Raw genomic sequence first — 19,812 nt, forward strand, 5'->3', positions numbered from 1 at the left:
AACCATCAATTTCGACATTTCAACCTTTCGGATTCTCTATTGCTCCCGGTGTTTTTGACAACAGGCGACTTGACGTACTTAGAGCTTAAGGTTAACGACAGTCCGATAGTTTAGCTATCTGGAAACGTGTCTGTTAGCGTCAAGCTCTAATTTAGAGGATAGAGGTCGGATTTGGGGAGCTGATTAAAGCTTCATTTCTACACAGAGCGACAGGAGACCTTGACGATGATAGGAATTTAATGCATCACCTTTTTTTTTTAACCTTTCCTACTTTATAGCTAGTGGGCATGGCGGAGTAAGATCTCAACGTCTAAGCGTGTCAGCGTCGAAGAGCCAGCGTATTAAACAATCCCAGCCCCATTACCAAGAAGCGGAGGTTAAATATAGTCCTGGCCTTAGATGGGGAGGAGATTGTATCTTTTCAGCTATAAACCAAGGCTGATTTGAAATCAGGAGGGATCCCTACATCTAGTAAAAGCTACTAGAGGCTTTTTGAGTTCATTCCGAACTCATCTCATGTACATTAGAGATACGTATTGCGACATGCCCATAGACAAAGAAGCTAAAAAAGATAGTGCCACAACCGAAAATACCGAAAAAAAAACTCTGCGTTTTATTTGGGAAAAGTCAAGATGGCCATTTTAGTTGTTATCTGGCCAGAATTCTGAACGAAAAAATCTGTGTAGATAAGCGATATGCAAACAATGCATTTTGCTACAGATTTGACAAAGTTACATGACGACATGGTGAGGCGTTTAGATAATACAAAAGCAAAGATGAATTTCAAATGAAAACCAATTATTCTGGAAAATGTTTTAACCGGGAGTCATCCTGCCACTTATTCAGAAAGGTTGATGGAGTCACATATATATCCGATATCCATCCCAAAAAGACAAAGATGAGTTTCAAATGAAAATCAATAATTTATAATACGTTAAGCTGGAAGCTTTTCTTACACACCGATTATATATACAGACAGATATTCTCTTTGTATATTCAAGATATCAAGGTAAGAGACACAGAATACGGTGGAGATTTTGAAGGTTGTCATTCAATTGTCCAATACACAGCAGGTTAACATTTGAAAAAAAGTGATGAAGGATACTTACCCGGACCAGATCTGTCAGGAGGGACAACTTAAAATCCCAGTCGAGTTTTATATCTTCGTTTTGTATCACATCCTAGAGGAGCAAACAATGGATGGTTTAAAAAAAAAACGGTCTAAAAAAAAGATAGTTCTTTTTACACGGCAATCGGACAAATTGATCCAGAATATAACACGATAAAAAAATAAACAAAACAGTTTTGACATAACGGTTGTCATGGATATGGATTGGACTGAGCTGGTGTTATGATTCATACCGGGTACATAGAGGTGGTGGAAAGGCAGGCCACGTGAGTAAGGCAGGCCACACGAGTAAAGCACGTGAGTAAGGCAGGACACGTGTGTCTCTCCCCGCGTTCATGTGTCTCGCTGCACCATTCAGCTCACAGCAAGTACGAAGACTTTACTAACATCATAGTCACCGTCGTCACAACTACCTCATCACCTTAATCATTTTAGATCTTTACATCATCATTAACAATATGGCTATTTTCATCATTCGCATCATTAAATCATCTTTATATTTTCCTCATAATCTTACGCTATCAATGTAAAATACTCAGTGTCGAGATAATGAGTGAGTGAGTGTTTAGGGTTTAACGTCGTACAACAAACAAAAAAAAAACAAAACAAAAACGCTCCACCCGTGTCATTATACTGATATTGGCCAACCAGCCGTTACACTATCCCTTAATGGTGAACGCCAAGAAAGGCAGCTACAACTTCCTCTTTTAACGTCTCAGGTTGATCCTGGATCTACCATCCTCGAAGCACGCGTTCTATCAAGTGAGCCATCGGGGCGGGTCTCAAGATAATGATAATGATCACTGTCACTGTCATTAGCCACATCATCACCTTTATCGTGAGCATCACCATCATTATATTCATCTTTGTCATCACAAACATTTGGTTAACTATAGTCACTGTTGCACTCAACCTGCATCACTTCTATCACCTTGGCTGATAATCAAACATGGCTACAATGTTGCCAAAGTGGCGTCATTCGAAACTCTCATCATCTTATTCATTTTAATCTAGGGGCTTCCAGCGTTTGCAACGACTCATCACGCTGACACCTACAGCGGCCTTTGAATGCATGGGCGTATAATTTATCTTCTCAGTCATCAAGCCTATACGGGGTTAACAATATGGCGGCTTGACATTACCTGGTCAGAAGCCAAAATACATGAGTCGATGCTGGAAGGAAGCAATTTTCTGTTGTGGCGTTATTTTAAACCAAACTCTTTGACCTAAATTTCAAAATTTGCTTTAATCCGAGGGAGAAGTCAGGAAGAGACGTCAGTGGACTAAATGGATGAGTAAATGAGTGCTTGGGGGTTTAACGTCGTTCTTAACAATTTTTCAGTCATATGACGACGAAGGAATCCTTCTGGACTAAACGGAAAACGAGGATGAGCTGAAAACATGTCCATAAAAGAGAGGCTCCATTGACCAGTAAAGTCTTAAACTGGTTGCCCTTACACGTATTTTATTGGATTGGTGTTTTACGCCGTACTCAAGAATATTTCACTTATACGACGGCGGCTAGCATTATGATGGGAGGAAACCGGGCAGAGCCCAGGGAGAGCCCACGACCATCTGCAAATTGGTGACAGACCTTCCCACGTACAGCCGGAAAGGAAGCCAGCATGAGCTGGACTTGACATTAAAAAAAAAAGTATAACATAAAATACGTTATTTACCAAAAAACACATGCATTGAAATGTTTTTATTACTTTTTTTACGTTATGGAACATACTTCCTAATAATAGGATGATTAAATTAGCCTTACAAACTGCTTGATACAATAGAAATCATTCTTGTGATATATTATGTTTATTAGGTTAACATTTCTTACAATGGTTTAATTATGAGGTTGGTTTCGCTGGTTTTGATGATGAAGCGGGTGTTGAATTGACAGACGATAATACGTGCACGAGAGGCATTAGTCGGTTTAATGTACCGGAAAGGGTGAACAGGAAGATGGACAAAGAGGTATTCTGGGACATCTGGATTATTCTGCTGTGTCATAATCTGATCCTGAAACATTCGCTGAGCATGCCCAGCGTTTCTTTCAATCATGTTTGTCCAAAAGGGCGACAAAAACCAGGCTTAAGTAGCGTGGGGCGTGGGGAAATATTGGCACGCTGGTGCGATGAAGGCTAACATGTAAGTAAATGTAAAATTTTGCGTGGTCTACAGTCATACAATGCAGGCCACAGTGCCTAACAAGGCACATCAAAGCTTTGTTTCCATTTCTCGCGGGATTTCACGTGAATTATTCTCTCGGATCACATTAACCATCATTGCTTATTATGTAGCCGAGTAATCGCGTGAGAAAAGGCGTGCAAAAGTTAACCTCATTGTCAAACAGTTCGTAAAACTTCATTTTCCGCAGCAGGTGCCATTTACACCACAACAAAGCTCCGTTGGGAAATATGAAAGTCTTAGAGGCGAAGTCAAAGACCACATCAAACGGGGAATAGAAGTTTTCAGAACACTGTATTTGTAGCCTTAAAGCTCTTACACATTTCCCTTCTGCCGTACACCTATTTCCTCCGCTTTTAATTTGTCTTTGCGTAAAAAAGAAACAAACTCTGCCGGAATATTTTGAAAATTGTTGAAGTAACAGCCGGTAGATCATCAACTACCACAACATTTTCACAATGCCAAGTGCAACAAGACACCACGTGGCAGTTTTACTATCAAGACTGTCATCCTGTGAACTATAATTTGGAATAAGCATGCGCATTAGCAATTCAGAGTCTGAAATGAAATGGCAAACATGAGTTGGGCAGAACTTTGCTCGTATTTAATAGATTCACGGCTAATTTCGGAATGTCTCCATTCCAGCGCCTATCTTTCTAATGTTACTCATGCAGGAAACTCTTTAAAAAAGTAATCTACCTAATTCCTGTTTAAAGGATACGTGAAGAGGAAAAGGCTATGGTTTGTAGGAAAATGCAGAAAGTTATGCCCAAAACATGAAAATAAAACCCCTTTAAATTTATACATATTTCCCATCCGTTGTAAGACATTTTCAGAAATGACGTCATCGTTACACTTTATTTTGAAAGGCCTCACCATTCGCGTCACAACTGCTCTCTACCTAATTTCCAGACTGGCCACTGGGGCTTTTGGTAAATGCATTTTTACGCCTCAAGAAGGGAGCCGAGAAGACTTTTTATACGTTCGTATAACTTAGGACACATACTAGGCTGCCTATCACAACATAAAAATCAAACGTTACATTCATTAATGTACGGATGTTTTGGGAACGGTTGAAATGTGTACAAAACCGCAAGTAGAGTGATTTTATAACAATTGTAGGGACATTGCCCCAAAATCTTAAAATATGAGTAGATGGCAATAGCTTAATAGTTATAAACTATGATGACTTAACCCACAATTTTATACCCTCCTGAAGCATAATTAGACCATTTTTTCTCCTTTGAAGTAATTTGCAATCACGAAAAGATTTAATTAGTACATGGCTGCTATTAGAGGTTGTCAAAATATGTCATAAAATGTCGGAAAATGTCAATCTAAATTATATTATTGACGTTCGTAATGCCGATTGATTTATTTGGTTTATTGACTGATTGATTGATTACCAAAGTTGTAGTCAAGAACATTTCCATAAGACAATGGTCAGTCTCGGCCACTCTCCTCCAACTCTTTTCCCTTATGGCTTGTAACTTCACTATATCCCAGTGTTCTGCAAACATACTGTCCCCTGGTTTAAACATGTTCTCGTCATGATATGTTTGGTGTACTGCCGACATTGTGTCATCCATTTCAAATTAAAACGATTTCACTGTGCTTATCAACGCAGACGAATCTTGGTGATTAATCTGTCAGAAGCAAGGCTTCGTTTTTCAAACATTTACTTTTTAAAAATATTATAAATAATATTTTTGTAGTCAAATGTTGCTAGGATATGTGTTAGCAGACATCTGTGGCTCCAAAAACTGCAAAAAGGAAGTACATTGCTTATTTGATGAATTAAGTTTGGAAATTTGTGAGCCAGACAGAATGTGTACACCGAAGAGAACGCGTATTATTGATAAGGGCCATGTCTAACCGTTGACATGATGAGCGTATAACAAAGTAAGCTTCTACATCTGCTACATAACCGATACTTTTCAATACACGGCTTTCGCGCCAAGAAAAAAAAACAACTTCACCGCAAACTCAAAATAAATTTTTATTACTGGTTAGCATGAACTTAGTCCCAGCTCACGAGCAGTGACGTAATAAGCAAGACACCTGCGTTGTGACAGGAATTTCTTCGCTAACGCCCGGAAGTCAAGGTCAAAAGTCAAAGTGTGCAATGTTGTAGCACAGTCAAAAAACAGCCTCTGCTTTTGTGTGTCCCGGTAAACGAAGAGCATTCCAAACCGGTGTCTACTTTATACTAATTCCTTTCCAAATAAAGCAACGAGTTAGCTTGCTTGTTAGGTGGCGCCGATGGTCATGTCAGAACTCGAACAACACTTTGTCATATGAGGTGACTGTACCTAATGTCGAATTGTTTAAGGTCGGTTCCATGAAAATTGTCTTCACATTGAAGAAACACAGAACACTACTGAATGTTGCAAAGTGTAAAATCGGGTCCCAGCAATATTTCTTCACATTTGCATAAACACAGAATACTGCAGAATGTTGAAATGTATAAAATCGAGTCACAACAACATTTTGTTATATTGCACAGAACGACTTCTGAAGGTATATACTTGATTTTTTATAGCTCTGTGTTGAGGTTTTAGTGCAACCACACCCAGAACATGCTTCCTGAACGAATATTAACATTGTGCAGAGGCATGGTTGGGTGAGCACATTTCAACATTTGATTTCACGCCCGTTAATGACTTCTGACGGTGTCTTCGATGCCCTCAGTTATCATCTTTATTGCCTTAGCTGCAGAATCGACCAGAAGGCCATCCACCGTTGTGCGAATCAGTGATCTTCATTTCTTCGTCCAAAAGAACGACCAAATCGAGGCCAAAAAACCAAAACACTTTTAGTCCCCTAATTCTCTGGCATTCAAGCCTATGCAGGAAATCAGACTTCCAATAGAGTCAATTTACTGATTTTGGGCCAGGAAGAAAAAGTCCCGACGGCAAATTGGTTGATAAAAGGCTACAGACATGTTAAGTGTTTCTCAGAGGACTGGTGAAATGAACTGTGCATGCGGCCTCCCCTCCCCTTCCACGCACAAACGTACGTGAAAAAAAAGAGACGCTTCCATCCCGACCATTTCCTAGCGGCATCTTTCTGCTCTAATTGACTGGATGCGGTCAAGAAGAGCTCACAATGACCCCAGCACTGCAGTCTACCGCAGTGCCGGTCGAGAGCTAATAAGCGAATCCGTCTTTGGATCATGATCGACCCTCTAAACGTGGGGTTGTGGTCTCGAATAGCTTCCCGCAACACTCATCGGAATTACCACAGCCGAGTGAAACCAGCTCGTGTGAAGGTGCGGAAAAAACACTGAGCCGCACCGAGTGGCAGTTCGGATCGAGAACTGTGGCACGCATGTGGATTTATTTTATCGTCAGATCAACAATTGTGAGCCTGTTTTGTTTGGACTTGTTTGAAAAAAATCAACAACATAAAAAGAACGAAACACAGTCGTGATGTGATCCAGTGAAGGCCACTGAGACCAATGAATTAAAACTTCAAGTGGAAAACCAAAGAAATCAGTAAAAACAAATGATTTGAAACAGATGACAATAAAAATGCACTGTATAATACAAAAAATCTATTATGTACAGTTACAAGAGATGGTGTTTCTTGATAACTGTGTAATGGACAAGAGTGTGTTTTCTTGATAACTGTGCAATAGACAAGAGATTGTGTTTCCCTGATAATTGTGTAATAGACAAGAGATGGTGTTCCCTGATAATTGTGTAATAGACAAGAGATTGTGTTTCTTTGATAAATGTCTAATAGATAAGAGATTGTGTTTCCCTGATAATTTGTAATAGACAAGAGATTGTGTTTCCCTGATAACTGTGTAATAGACAAGAGATGGTGTTCCCTGATAATTGTGCAATAGACAAGAGATTGTGTTTCCCTGATAATTTGTAATAGACAAGAGATTGTGTTTCTTTGATAACTGTGTAATAGACAGGAGATTGTGTTCCCTGATAATTGTGTAATAGACAAGAGATTGTGTTTCCCTGATAATTGTGTAATAGACAAGAGATTGTGTTTTCCTGATAACTGTGTAATAGACAAGAGATTGTGTTTCTTTGATAAATGTGTAATAGATAAGAGATTGTGTTTCCCTGATAACTGTGTAATAGACAAGAGATGGTCTTCCCTGATAATTGTGTAATAGACAAGAGATTGTGTTTCCCTGATAACTGTGCAATAGACAAGAGATTGTGTTTCCCTGATAACTGTGCAATAGACAAGAGATTGTGTTTCCCTGATAACTGTGCAATAGACAAGAGATTGTGTTTCCCTGATAATTGTGTAATAGACAAGAGATGGTGATTCCTTCATAACTGTGTAAAAGACAAGAGATTGTGTTTCCTTTTTTAATTGTGTAATAGATAAGAGATTGTGTTTCTCTGATAACTTTGCAATAGACAAGAGATTGTGTTCCCTGATAATTGTGTAATAGACAAGAGATTGTGTTTCCCTGATAACTGTGCAATAGACAAGAGATTGTGTTTCCCTGATAATTGTGTAATAGACAAGAGATGGTGATTCTTTCATAACTGTGTAAAAGACAAGAGATTGGGTTTCCTTGATAATTGTGTAATAGACAAGAGATTGTGTTTCCCTGATAATTGTGTAATAGACAAGAGATGGTGTTTCCCTGATAATTGTGTAATAGACAAGAGATTGTGTTTCCCTGATAACTGTGCAATAGACAAGAGATTGTGTTTCCCTGATAACTGTGCAATAGACAAGAAATTGTGTTTCCCTGATAACTGTGCAATAGACAAGAGATGGTGTTCCCTAATAACTGTGCAATAGACAAGAGATTGTGTTTCCTTGATAATTGTGTAATAGACAAGAGATTGTGTTTCCCTGATAATTGTGTAATAGACAAGAGATTGTGTTTCCCTGATAATTTGTAATAGACAAGAGATTGTGTTTCCCTGATAACTGTGTAATAGACAAGAGATGGTGTTCCCTGATAATTGTGCAATAGACAAGAGATTGTGTTTCCCTGATAATTTGTAATAGACAAGAGATTGTGTTTCTTTGATAACCGTGTAATAGACAAGAGATTGTGTTCCCTGATAATTGTGTAATAGACAAGAGATTGTGTTTCCCTGATAATTGTGTAATAGACAAGAGATTGTGTTTTCCTGATAACTGTGTAATAGACAAGAGATTGTGTTTCTTTGATAAATGTGTAATAGATAAGAGATTGTGTTTCCTTGATAACTGTGTAATAGACAAGAGATGGTCTTCCCTGATAATTGTGTAATAGACAAGAGATTGTGTTTCCCTGATAACTGTGCAATAGACAAGAGATTGTGTTTCCCTGATAACTGTGCAATAGACAAGAGATTGTGTTTCCCTGATAACTGTGCAATAGACAAGAGATTGTGTTTCCCTGATTATTGTGTAATAGACAAGAGATGGTCTTCCCTGATAATTGTGTAATAGACAAGAGATTGTGTTTCCCTTATAACTGTGCAATAGACAAGAGATAGTGTTCCCTGATAACTGTGTAATAGACAAGAGATTGTGTTTCCCTGATAATTGTGCAATGGACAAGAGACTGTGTTTCCCTGATAACTGTGCAATAGACAAGAGATTGTGTTTCCCTGATAATTGTGTAATAGACAAAAGATGGTCTTCCCTGATAATTGTGTAATAGACAAGAGATTGTGTTTCCCTGATAACTGTGTATAGACAAGAGATTGTGTTTCCCTGATTATTGTGTAATAGACAAGATAATGTGTTTCCCTGCTAATTGTGTAATAGACAAGAGATTTATTTATAGGTTTATTCAATCGTTGTTAGTTTATAGTTGCCAAATAGTAAACGCAGGTTCAACGACCTTGCTAAAATAGGCACTACGGTTGCTAAAAATCAATAGGGCTTTTCTACATGATCTGGTGCATATCTCTTGTAAGATTTAGTGAAAATCGCCAAGCCTGTCACAAAACATAGCTAATAAAATAAATTACCCAATGACAACGTCACAGGAAATGAAATAAGCATATAAGTTTGTTATACCTTGAGTAAAGCCCTCAAGAGATAGCATGTTTTTAAAGCAACGGACAGCTACGGCAATATCCCTAGGTAAATTCTGATCCAGGGTTAAAATGATATAAGTTGTTTCTGTTTCTAATATTTCCCTCAAGTCATTCGTCAAATAGTCATGGGTCAGAATTTAAAGTATAAGTCCCATTAACAGTTGATGTATGGTGCCTTGTGACGTGTATTGACTGATGTCTCTAGACCATGGTGTTTTAGTGACATAGCACTAAAACCGACGATTGGTTGAAATAAGCTACCCTGAAGCCATAGAAGATAAAGCGACCTCTCCGCCATACATGGCAACTATGCAACTTAGTCCATATGCTGTCCTCGCTTGAATTCATCCTCATGGCTCAGTAGAACTACGTCATTCGTACGTCTGACGTCGCACCCTCCGTTTTCGCATGCACACAATATTAACGAATTCAGTGTAGTCTTCACTCGTCAATTTCCGTGAAAAACCATACTATTATTGACTTCGGGTCGGTACGCAGATTCTCATTGTATATGTTCGGGAATCTTTGTAGTGAAATACTTTCGCCGAAGAGAGATTGCCCATTTATTCATCAAAACATCGAAGAGTTATGGGTACATGTATTTAAACTGAAAATCTGTCAGGGAATTTCTCATCTCGACTTTGCTAAATCACACGCTTCCATGTAGATCATCTATCAAACCTTTGATATTATATCTTTTTTCCAGAAGACTCCCCAACCGTATTTTGTTCTATGAATTTTGTTTTCGTATAAAGCTTTGATTTACTAATATTTGCCGTCACCATGGTGACGGCGTTCATGTTTACCTCGAGGCTGCCTCTGTTACAGAACTCTGTAATAACGGCAGGTCTTGTAGACTCGTTCAGAAAGCCAACAAAGGGGTTGAGATTCTCGTGTCGGAGCTCTCGTAGCTGTGAAGGAAAAAAACAGCCAGAATACACATTCACAGAAATAAAAACACGTCAAAGTCATCACATTTGGATACCCTGATTCAATCAGATCGGGATATCGAGCAATTAGCTAAATATCGTCCCCCCCCACCTTTCCCCCGGGTGTGATTCCCGCGGGGTATAACATGGAGAGATTCGCTTAATCTGTGGCATATACAACAAAAGGGATGACTCAATTGAGTTAGGCACAAAAGATAATTCTCATCCCCTATAGGGAAGACATGCATATTTGAAGAGCTATGCCTCGTTGATTTAATACATGTGATCAGACGTGATGTATAATTTGGGTTCGTTTACAACAACAGTGGAGGCCGGCTGGACTGTGGATGGAGACGAGTTATTAATGTTACATAAGGAGAACCATTGTTTTCCTCATTCAAGGCATACATTCAGCATAGATGGTTTTGTATTTTATTGTTTAGATGTCAACGAGATAACCTACCGTAACGCGTGATGACTACCAGGTACAACGAATATTGCGCACCAAATACCCTTCAAGTATTTTCTTTACCAGTCGTACTCGACAAACGTAGTTCGAGATGGATCCCAAAGGTGGCTAAAATGCAATTGTCTAGGGTTTCTAGTTTATTTATTTATTTACTTTCCACCTTTTTCTCGCGAAACGACATAAAGAGACTTCTTCATGGAATTGAACGCATCATGAATTATTACCTATCTGTATTTTTTTTCCTCAAATTTTTAGATGTTAAAATTTCATACGTGGAAACAGCTGAAGATCGATTTGATAAAACGCAAACGTAATATTTTGGATTTCCGACGAGTGATAAAGCACCACCTTACTCCTCAAGTAAAAGTAGGGCTCGGTGTGAGGGGAATTGACAGATGATTTGTGTTATTCTAGCCTGTTTCAGACCGATCAAATAATGTCCATTTTCACTTTTCTCAGCAAATGTTCCAGTCAGCTGTATCCAGTTTTGAGTGTGTGGGACGAGGTGCTTTAATAGCTCTTAGGGATTAGAGAGCTCCAGCCCAGAAACAATAACCCACTGACATGATGTCCTGTCGGTATACTACTTTCTGTCACGTGCCTGTTTCTGCACAAAATTCATGCAAGTCACGCTCGCGAGCGAGATTTTCAAGTTGTACCAGTCCTATCATTTTTAAGAAAAATATGAACATCTCTCTTGTTTAATGTTATTGGGATGAGCTTGCAAACATGGTCTCTAAAACATACCGATACATTTTAAATGGAAGTATAATTAAAATTTGCTTCCATTTCTTTTAAAACTACATGTGTATCAACACCAATCAGGGAGCTGTTTCCATATTGAGCATGGTGTCATCTACGAAATGTCGATGATTCCGATTGGCTACAGAAAATCTCCACGTGGAACACAGCAGAGGTCAACGGCTAGGCCTCTGAAATTGATGTTTCCTGACCGATACCGAGAAACTACACACAAATAGCGCTTTATAATATACCAGGATAAAGCTGGGGCTAGAGGTTTTTGGTGTTTTAGTTAAAGAGGCGATGCATGGTAATAGGATAAGGCCGTCAGTTTTATATAGGCCTACTTTCTTATATATGTTTTTGAAAATCTTCTCCCTTCTCTGTATTTTTGTACATGAATGTCTCTCACGCCACATCGTCCTCTGTACAGTTCACCAAAGGTGATCTTTAATTCGATTTACGGTCTAATGATGAAATTGTGTTGCGTTAATTGATTGTGCTGAATTTCATACTTTTTTGCAGCAGCGGCGCGATGGGGTTGCTTCTATAAATGAAACATTCGGATAAACAGCTTTTACTAGTATTTTATAAACCCCATAGAGGGATTTTTATTGTACAAAGGCTCTTTATGTAACTAAATTCGTAATCGATAAAGTAATTACACAACACACCGTCCAACGGTCTATCATGTGGAGATATTAAATTGTCGGAGTTACAATTTTATCCGCATTGATAAAACATTGCACCGAAAACTCACATGTATTTATGATCGGTAATGAAAATTTAACGCTATGCGAAAACGATTTTATAGCAGGTGGATTCGAATCTATTCCCGGAACAGCTATGAAGTAATGCCTGTTAAGGTTTGATCTATGTATTTATGTATTTAATCTAAGAATTTTTCCCTTAAAAACGATGCCGGTCAGGTTTAAAGTGTGAAGGAATAAATAAAAACCCTTTCCTGGTCAGGACAAGTGCCGAGTAGATAGGTTAGCAAATCATCTCTGGATAGAGACAAACGTTCTTGGGTAATCGACTGGACTAGGTTTCGAAATCATGCATGAAGAATGACTGCCTTGGTGAATAGGGCTCGTAACCCTTCTATGAACGGAAGCAAATCTTGCCTCTTGAATCACGAATACCAACAATAATTATTTACAGTACTGTTAATGAAACACCTTGTATTGTTAATGAAACCACTTGTATTGTTAAGGAATCCACTTGTATTGTTAAGGAATCCACTTGTACTGTAAATGAAACCAACTGAATTGTTAGCGAAATCACTTGTATTCTTGATGAAACCACCTGTATTGTTACTGAAACCCTTGTATTATTAATAAAACTATCTGTATTATTATTCAAGTAGGGCACAGATTGCTTCCCTTTGTTGAGGGCTGGAAAGCCGTACTGGCCATGAAAAAAATGAAGCAAGCAAGTCATAAAGGAAGCCGGCAAACATTCCCGTCGTTCCGACACAATTGTGCACTGCTTAGAATATCCATTGATGCAGAGGCAAACCAAGGCTGAAGTGGCAGAGATAGGTAGATGAGGATGTCGAAGAGGGGTGGGGTGTGGGGTGGTTGGTTGGAGGCGAATGTTTGCTGACAAAAGAATAGCAACCCCTTTAGACTTACCATTCGGAGATACGACATGAGTTTTCCTTTCATTTCGAACCCCTTCACCTGGATCTCTTTAACATGCACAAGATCGCCCTGTGGTAAAACAAACAGAAAGGCGGAGGAGCCGTATATAAATAGACGGCATGGTAAGCTGCAATCTGCAAGCTGACACGATATGAATCTTTCATCAATTATTGATTCGGCAGTTGTAAGCATGTAATTAGCACAGCGACATTCTCAGGGGATATCATACAAGAAAACAATAAAAAACCGTACATAAGACTAGATCAGCAGCTCACATCGGCTTACTTACAGCCGTATATAGGCTATACTTATAATACAGCGGCGAGTACTTATACTGTATGACTAGTACGCCTTGCTGAGATACGTTTCATACATTCATATGGGTTCGGTACACTCAAAGGGTAGAGGTTCTAAGTAGATTTTTGAACTTTTAAACATGAAATATGGAAAATAATGAGAAATTTCACTCCGCGCTGTCTATATTTCTTTAGAGGTGAACGTGGGCTGAATGTCACGGTTAAATGGAACCTATTCTTGTTCATTGTCTTAAAAGTCGCGTGACGAGGGTATAAATAAGGCATGATGGAAAGAAGTGAAAACTAGAGCGTTTGTCATGTGTTTCAGGATATAAGGCTTCCTGTCATCAGCACTATTTTCAGTAATACACTCCCGAGGAGAGTCACAAAAATAGCGCACCCATTTTTCACTCCGGTGTCCATTCTTGTTTCAGAGCGGCTGCTCTGGACAGAATTCAAATTAACGTTCGCTACAAAAAAAAAGACCTGAATTTTTGTTTAAACCCATCGCCCGTTACACCGTCCTCGCCTCAACACCAACGAAGGGATTCATTTATCCCTTCAACAATTACGTCAAATTCCAGCGTAAACATCATTAAAGGTCTAAAAATAAGTCTCATGTATAAAACAGAATTCAACGAGTTGAACATTCCCTCAGAAGATCATCTTCATTATTGAAGATTTCCCGAAATTACGTTTGCCATTTGTGCTGCCTAAAGGCCAGAGTTTGTCTTAGGGGCTGTCACTTCTTCACAAACGGTATTAATATACAAACCGTATAAAATATGTTTCAGCGACAGTACGATAGTGATTAAGACGACTCGTTGGCTCTTTGCCTCAATTCACTGTGATATGTTGATAAACAAAGGGCGCGTTGGTTAAGTTTTGAGGGAAATGTGTATTGCTGTCTTTTGAAATGGAGTCAAACTCTTCCGAAAGTAAGTTTAAACTTAAGCCTTGACAGATTTAGGTAGATATGATATTCTCATTAGGCATATCATGCAGTGCACACTTGTAATAAGACGGTCAAGTTTTACACGCCATACCCAATCTAATGTGTAAGATGGTAGACCTAAGGTGTTTTGCATGACGTCAAGAAATTGTTCTAAAGGTCAACAGAGGCGTAATGTTTCACGAAAAAAAAGGAAAAATAATCAGGCAAAATAAAAAAAAGTGTTTGACAATAAATAAATAATAGAAGGAGAACTTTCAATGCGAAGTGGTAGTCGTCAAAAAATGTATCTATCCTGAAAGACAATACAATAACACAAAAGTTCGTCACCATCAAAAACGCGGAGAAGGAAATAAAAAACAGCCCTTACATTTAAGAATGACATATATTAAAAGAGACCTGAAGAAAACATTTCGTGCTGAAGAAAACCAATTAGTATTTTATCTGTGAATTTCTTTTCATTATAAAAAATCAAACTTTTCATTATTTCCACCCTCGGTCATGAATTTTTTAAGAAGCACCGATAATTAAAAAAAAAAAAAAAAACAGAATACGAGAGCAAAAATCAGAAGTCACTAATTATGTTGAAGTTGACATATTGCCAAACCGAAAACAACGATAAAAGATCGAGTAGAATCTTGTTTTTCTTTAGTCCTCAATAGTTCATTTCTTTTGCTAAATCAAATGGATTTGGTGTTGCTAAACAGCCTAAACGTACGTATAAATGATGCGGATGGTTTTCTGATAGGATAAATTGGTGCAATGAATCTTTTTTGATTTAAAGGTGGATGCATCGGTTTGATAGAACCACTATAAGCGAGATTTAAATTTAAAATTTAAAAGACCACTTAAAATTATATACCCAAAATTATGTTTACGTGATGTTTTAGATTTTATGACTTGAAAAAAAAGCTCGATCAAATGTTCAAATTCTAAAGTCCTTCCTTTTTTCTCACCCACACACCATACTTTCTCACCCACACACCATACTTTCTCACCTACACACCATACTTTCTCACCCACACACAATGCTTAATAATGGAATAACCCGCAACAATTAAACAATTACACTAGGATTCTTTCAAAGGTCAAAATGGACCCAGAAAAAGCAAGGCTTTTCCTGCCTCTCATGCTTACAACATTTCCAATACTTCCCATGAAGCCTATCATGCTCTTTGTTATTAATTTGACTGCATTCAGTCAAAAAGATACATTCAGTCAAAACATATATAGTAAAAAAAAGGTAGTGTCTAGTGTAGTTTTTATTGTTCTTATCAGCCGATACTCACTTATTTTTCTGCTTTCTTTCACTTTCAGACTATGGTTAGGTTTGTAGATGGTTGAGATATGCACGTTGAGCTTCACATACAGAACAGCAAATGAAACATTTGATCCGAAGTTTAATCTTTAATCCAAAGTTTAATCCGAGGTTTAGGCCAGTTTTCAAAAAGAGTTAAACCATATATTGCTTCTCATAACGTATTTATTAAAAATAAATCCCGTCGGTATGAAATTCTGTTGTAAACTATTGATTGCTGTTGACAAGAGTTCTCAATTGACCGCAGTCTACCGGTCAATTGAGATAGCGCCCATACTCGACTGTTACAGTCTTTTCAGTACCATGTATGCCCTTTCCCCCCATGAGTTTGCTCACAGGCCGATCAAGTTCTCTTCCCTGAGCCCACAAGGGTCTGGATCATGAACTAAGGGTTGCCGTTCTTGCTTTGACTTTGAAACGCAACCCAGATGAACTGATCTTGTGCAGGAGTTGTCACCCTTGGTCGTCCACATGGGGGAGAGCAACAATTAGGGCTCCTGTTTCACTGAGCTACATCGATTAGACAGTCTAACCTAATCACGGTGCTAGGAGGCGTGTATTTTGCTACTATTTACGCATTTACATAAACAGTTAGAATAAAACCTTAACTGAGGTAAATTGACAAGGGACCATATTTCACTGGTTACAATTTGCCAAATATCACACTATCGTTGCAGCGCTGGCTATTGTCTCTGTACTGAACGTCCATCACACTGTAGTTGCAGCGCTGGCTATGGTCTCTATACTGTACGTCTATAACACTGTCGTTGCAGCGCTGGCTTTGCTCTGTATACTGTACATCTATCACACTGTCGCTGCAACACTGGCTATGGTCTCTCTACTGTAGGTGTATGACATTGTCGTTGCAGCGATGACTAGGCTCTCTATACTGTACATCTAAGACACTGTCGTTGCAGCGCTGGCTATGCTCTCTATACTGTACATCTAAGACACTGTCGTTGCAGCGCTGGCTATGCTCTCTATACTGTACATCTATCACTTTGTCGTTGCAGCGATGACTATACTCTCTATACTGTACATCTATCACTTTGTCGTTGCAGCGCTGGCTATGTTCTCTATACTGTACATCTATCACTTTGTCGTTGCAGCGATGGCTATGCTCTCTATACTGTACGTCTATGACGCTGTCGTTGCAGCGCTGGCTATGCTCTCTATACTGTACATCTATCACTTTGTCGTTGCAGCGATGACTATGCTCTCTATACTGTACATCTATCACTTTGTCGTTGCAGCGCTGGCTATGCTCTCTATACTGTACATCTATCACTTTGTCGTTGCAGCGATGACTATGCTCTCTATACTGTACGTCTATGACGCTGTCGTTGCAGCGCTGGCTTTGCTCTCTATACTGTACATCTATCACTGTCGTTGTAGCGCTGGCTATGCTCTCTATACTGTACATCTAAGACACTGTCGTTGCAGCGCTGGCTATGCTCTCTATACTGTACATCTATCACTTTGTCGTTGCAGCGATGACTATGCTCTCTATACTGTACGTCTATGACGCTGTCGTTGCAGCGCTGGCTTTGCTCTCTATACTGTACATCTATCACACTGTCGTTGCAGCGATGACTAGGCTCTCTATACTGTACATCTAAGACACTGTCGTTGCAGCGCTGGCTATGCTCTCTATACTGTACATCTATCACTTTGTCGTTGCAGCGCTGGCTATGCTCTCTATACTGTACATCTATCACACTGTCGTTGCAGCGATGACTATGCTCTCTATACTGTGCGTCTATGACGCTGTCGTTGCAGCGCTGGCTATGCTCTCTATACTGTACATCTATCACTTTGTCGTTGGAGCGATGACTATGCTCTCTATACTGTACGTCTATGACGCTGTCGTTGCAGCGATGACTATGTTCTCTATACTGTACATCTAAGACACTGTCGTTGCAGCGCTGGCTATGCTCTCTATACTGTACATCTATCACTTTGTCGTTGCAGCGATGACTATGCTCTCTATACTGTACGTCTATGACGCTGTCGTTGCAGCGCTGGCTTTGCTCTCTATACTGTACATCTAAGACACTGTCGTTGCAGCGATGGCTATGCTCTCTATACTGTACATCTAAGACACTGTCGTTGCAGCGCTGGCTATGCTCTCTATACTGTACGTCTATGACGCTGTCGTTGCAGCGCTGGCTTTGCTCTCTATACTGTACATCTATCACACTGTCGTTCCAGCGCTAGCTATGCTCTCTATACTGTACATCTAAGACACTGTCGTTGCAGCGTTGGCTATGCTCTCTATACTGTACGTCTATGACGCTGTCGCTGCAGCGCTGGCTTTGCTCTCTATACTGTACATCTATCACACTGTCGTTGCAGCAATGACTATGCTCTCTATACTGTACATCTAAGACACTGTCGTTGCAGCGATGACTATGCTCTCTATACTGTACGTCTATGACGATGTCGTTGCAGCGCTGGCTTTGCTCTCTATACTGTACATCTATCACACTGTCGTTGCAGCGCTGGCTTTGCTCTCTATACTGTACATCTATCACACTGTCGTTGCAGCGCTGACTATGGTCCCTATACTGTACGTCTATCACACTGTCGTTGCAGCGATGACTATGGTCTCTATATTGTACGTCTATCACACTGTCGTTGCAGCGCTGGCTTTGCTCTCTATACTGTACATCTATCACACTGTCGTTGCAGCGATGACTATGCTCTCTATACAGTATGTCTTTTACTGTAAACATCTTCTGTGTGAAGTGTACATGTTGTAGCACAGCTCTGTTTAGAAAGGATTTTCTTGGAGGAGACTGTTCGTTTTGGACCCATTGTCTCATGTGCAAGGAGAGAAGCCGTTGTTTTGATTCATTGAAACGCAAAACTGTATGATATTACTTCATCTGGAATCATTAGGTCGTTTTACGATGAAATTTTTGAACATGGGAGGGGTTACTTTTACGATATTAAACTTGCGTACTCATTCATATTTAACACTAGTCGTATTTGAAAACTGAACTACTCTTTCATACTTACGTTGTATCTGGCTGTCTCTGAAAAGTCCACATACTCGTTCAAACTCGTCATGGAGTAACTTGGTTCAGATGCCTTCAGTATGTCAGGTTTCTCAAACATGGTGCTCTTGGCAAGTGTCTGAAACGGGTGAAGATACCATTACAAACATTTCCATTTTTGAGGGGAAACAGACTCATCTAAAATAACCTTTTAACCCACATACAAACTGCAAACGGAGTTTATTTTGCACAGATTGATAATTGCAGAGCGGCAAGAGTGTTTGGGACCTCCCTGGATTAGACGATTTAAGCACAAGCTCACCGCGATTATCAGAACCTGGGCCAGTGAGGTCACTTGATTAATTTCAATTCAAGATTTTTGTCAGGTAACTGGCAAATGTCAGTGGCCTCACGCTGTACTTTGAAACTACCTGGAGCTTAGCGAACTAGACTGATTGATGGAGAATAGCTTAACGCTGTACCCAAGTATTGTCCACATATACGATAGTGTTCTGTTTCATAAGGGTGTAGTGACGGGACTGCCACCTATAAACTATCGACCTTTGGCAAACTGATGACCAACCTTCCCAAGGATGACCTAAAGACTTATACGCAATATTGATGGATTAAACACATAACATAAGCTCAACTTGGACTAAAATAAAAAAATAAAATGGGGCATAACTGACAAATCTGATCTTCAATAGAGTGAATTCGTAAAAAGTCCATTACTTTGCTCTACAGGAAGAATTCTACCTCCTCCCTCTTTCTCCCCCCTATTCCAACATTCAACACACAGTCAAAACCGCCACATTTTCGAATGACTAATTTCGTCGATGTGGATTTGTCGACGTGGCGTGAAGACAACCTCATTCTTTTATTCCACTTTTCACACTGCGTAAATGTTATGTAGACTGTCTTAATGACATAGCTGAGCTTGATTTTAAGCAGCACTGTACTGAAAAGAGCGTGGCTATTTGGAGTGCATTAAACATGATAACGGCGTCAACCAGTCTAATGCTATTTTAGCGAATCCAATACAAAAAGTCTCAAGCTATACACATCGCGTGATACATAGTGTAGTGAATAGAGCATTGATGTTTAAAAGCCACATGGGCATGATTTT

The 19,812-nt window shown here is 39.4% G+C and overlaps 1 protein-coding gene across 1 annotated transcript in view; it reads right to left on the bottom strand.

Annotated features, from left to right (window-relative positions):
• Positions 1–19,812, bottom strand: part of LOC135479878 (retinal guanylyl cyclase 2-like) — a 51,506-nt gene that overhangs the window by 13,553 nt on the left and 18,141 nt on the right. Inside the window, exons 3-6 of the mRNA XM_064759784.1 lie at positions 18,709–18,813; positions 13,113–13,190; positions 10,143–10,247; positions 1,110–1,181 (exon numbers count right to left, since the gene is read on the bottom strand). Coding sequence (XP_064615854.1) covers positions 1,110–1,181; positions 10,143–10,247; positions 13,113–13,190; positions 18,709–18,813 — 360 coding nt within the window. The remainder of the gene's footprint in view (positions 1–1,109; positions 1,182–10,142; positions 10,248–13,112; positions 13,191–18,708; positions 18,814–19,812) is intronic.

Source organism: Liolophura sinensis, chromosome 12 (genome assembly GCF_032854445.1).
Source record: "Liolophura sinensis isolate JHLJ2023 chromosome 12, CUHK_Ljap_v2, whole genome shotgun sequence".
NCBI classification, from domain to species: domain Eukaryota; kingdom Metazoa; phylum Mollusca; class Polyplacophora; order Chitonida; family Chitonidae; genus Liolophura; species Liolophura sinensis.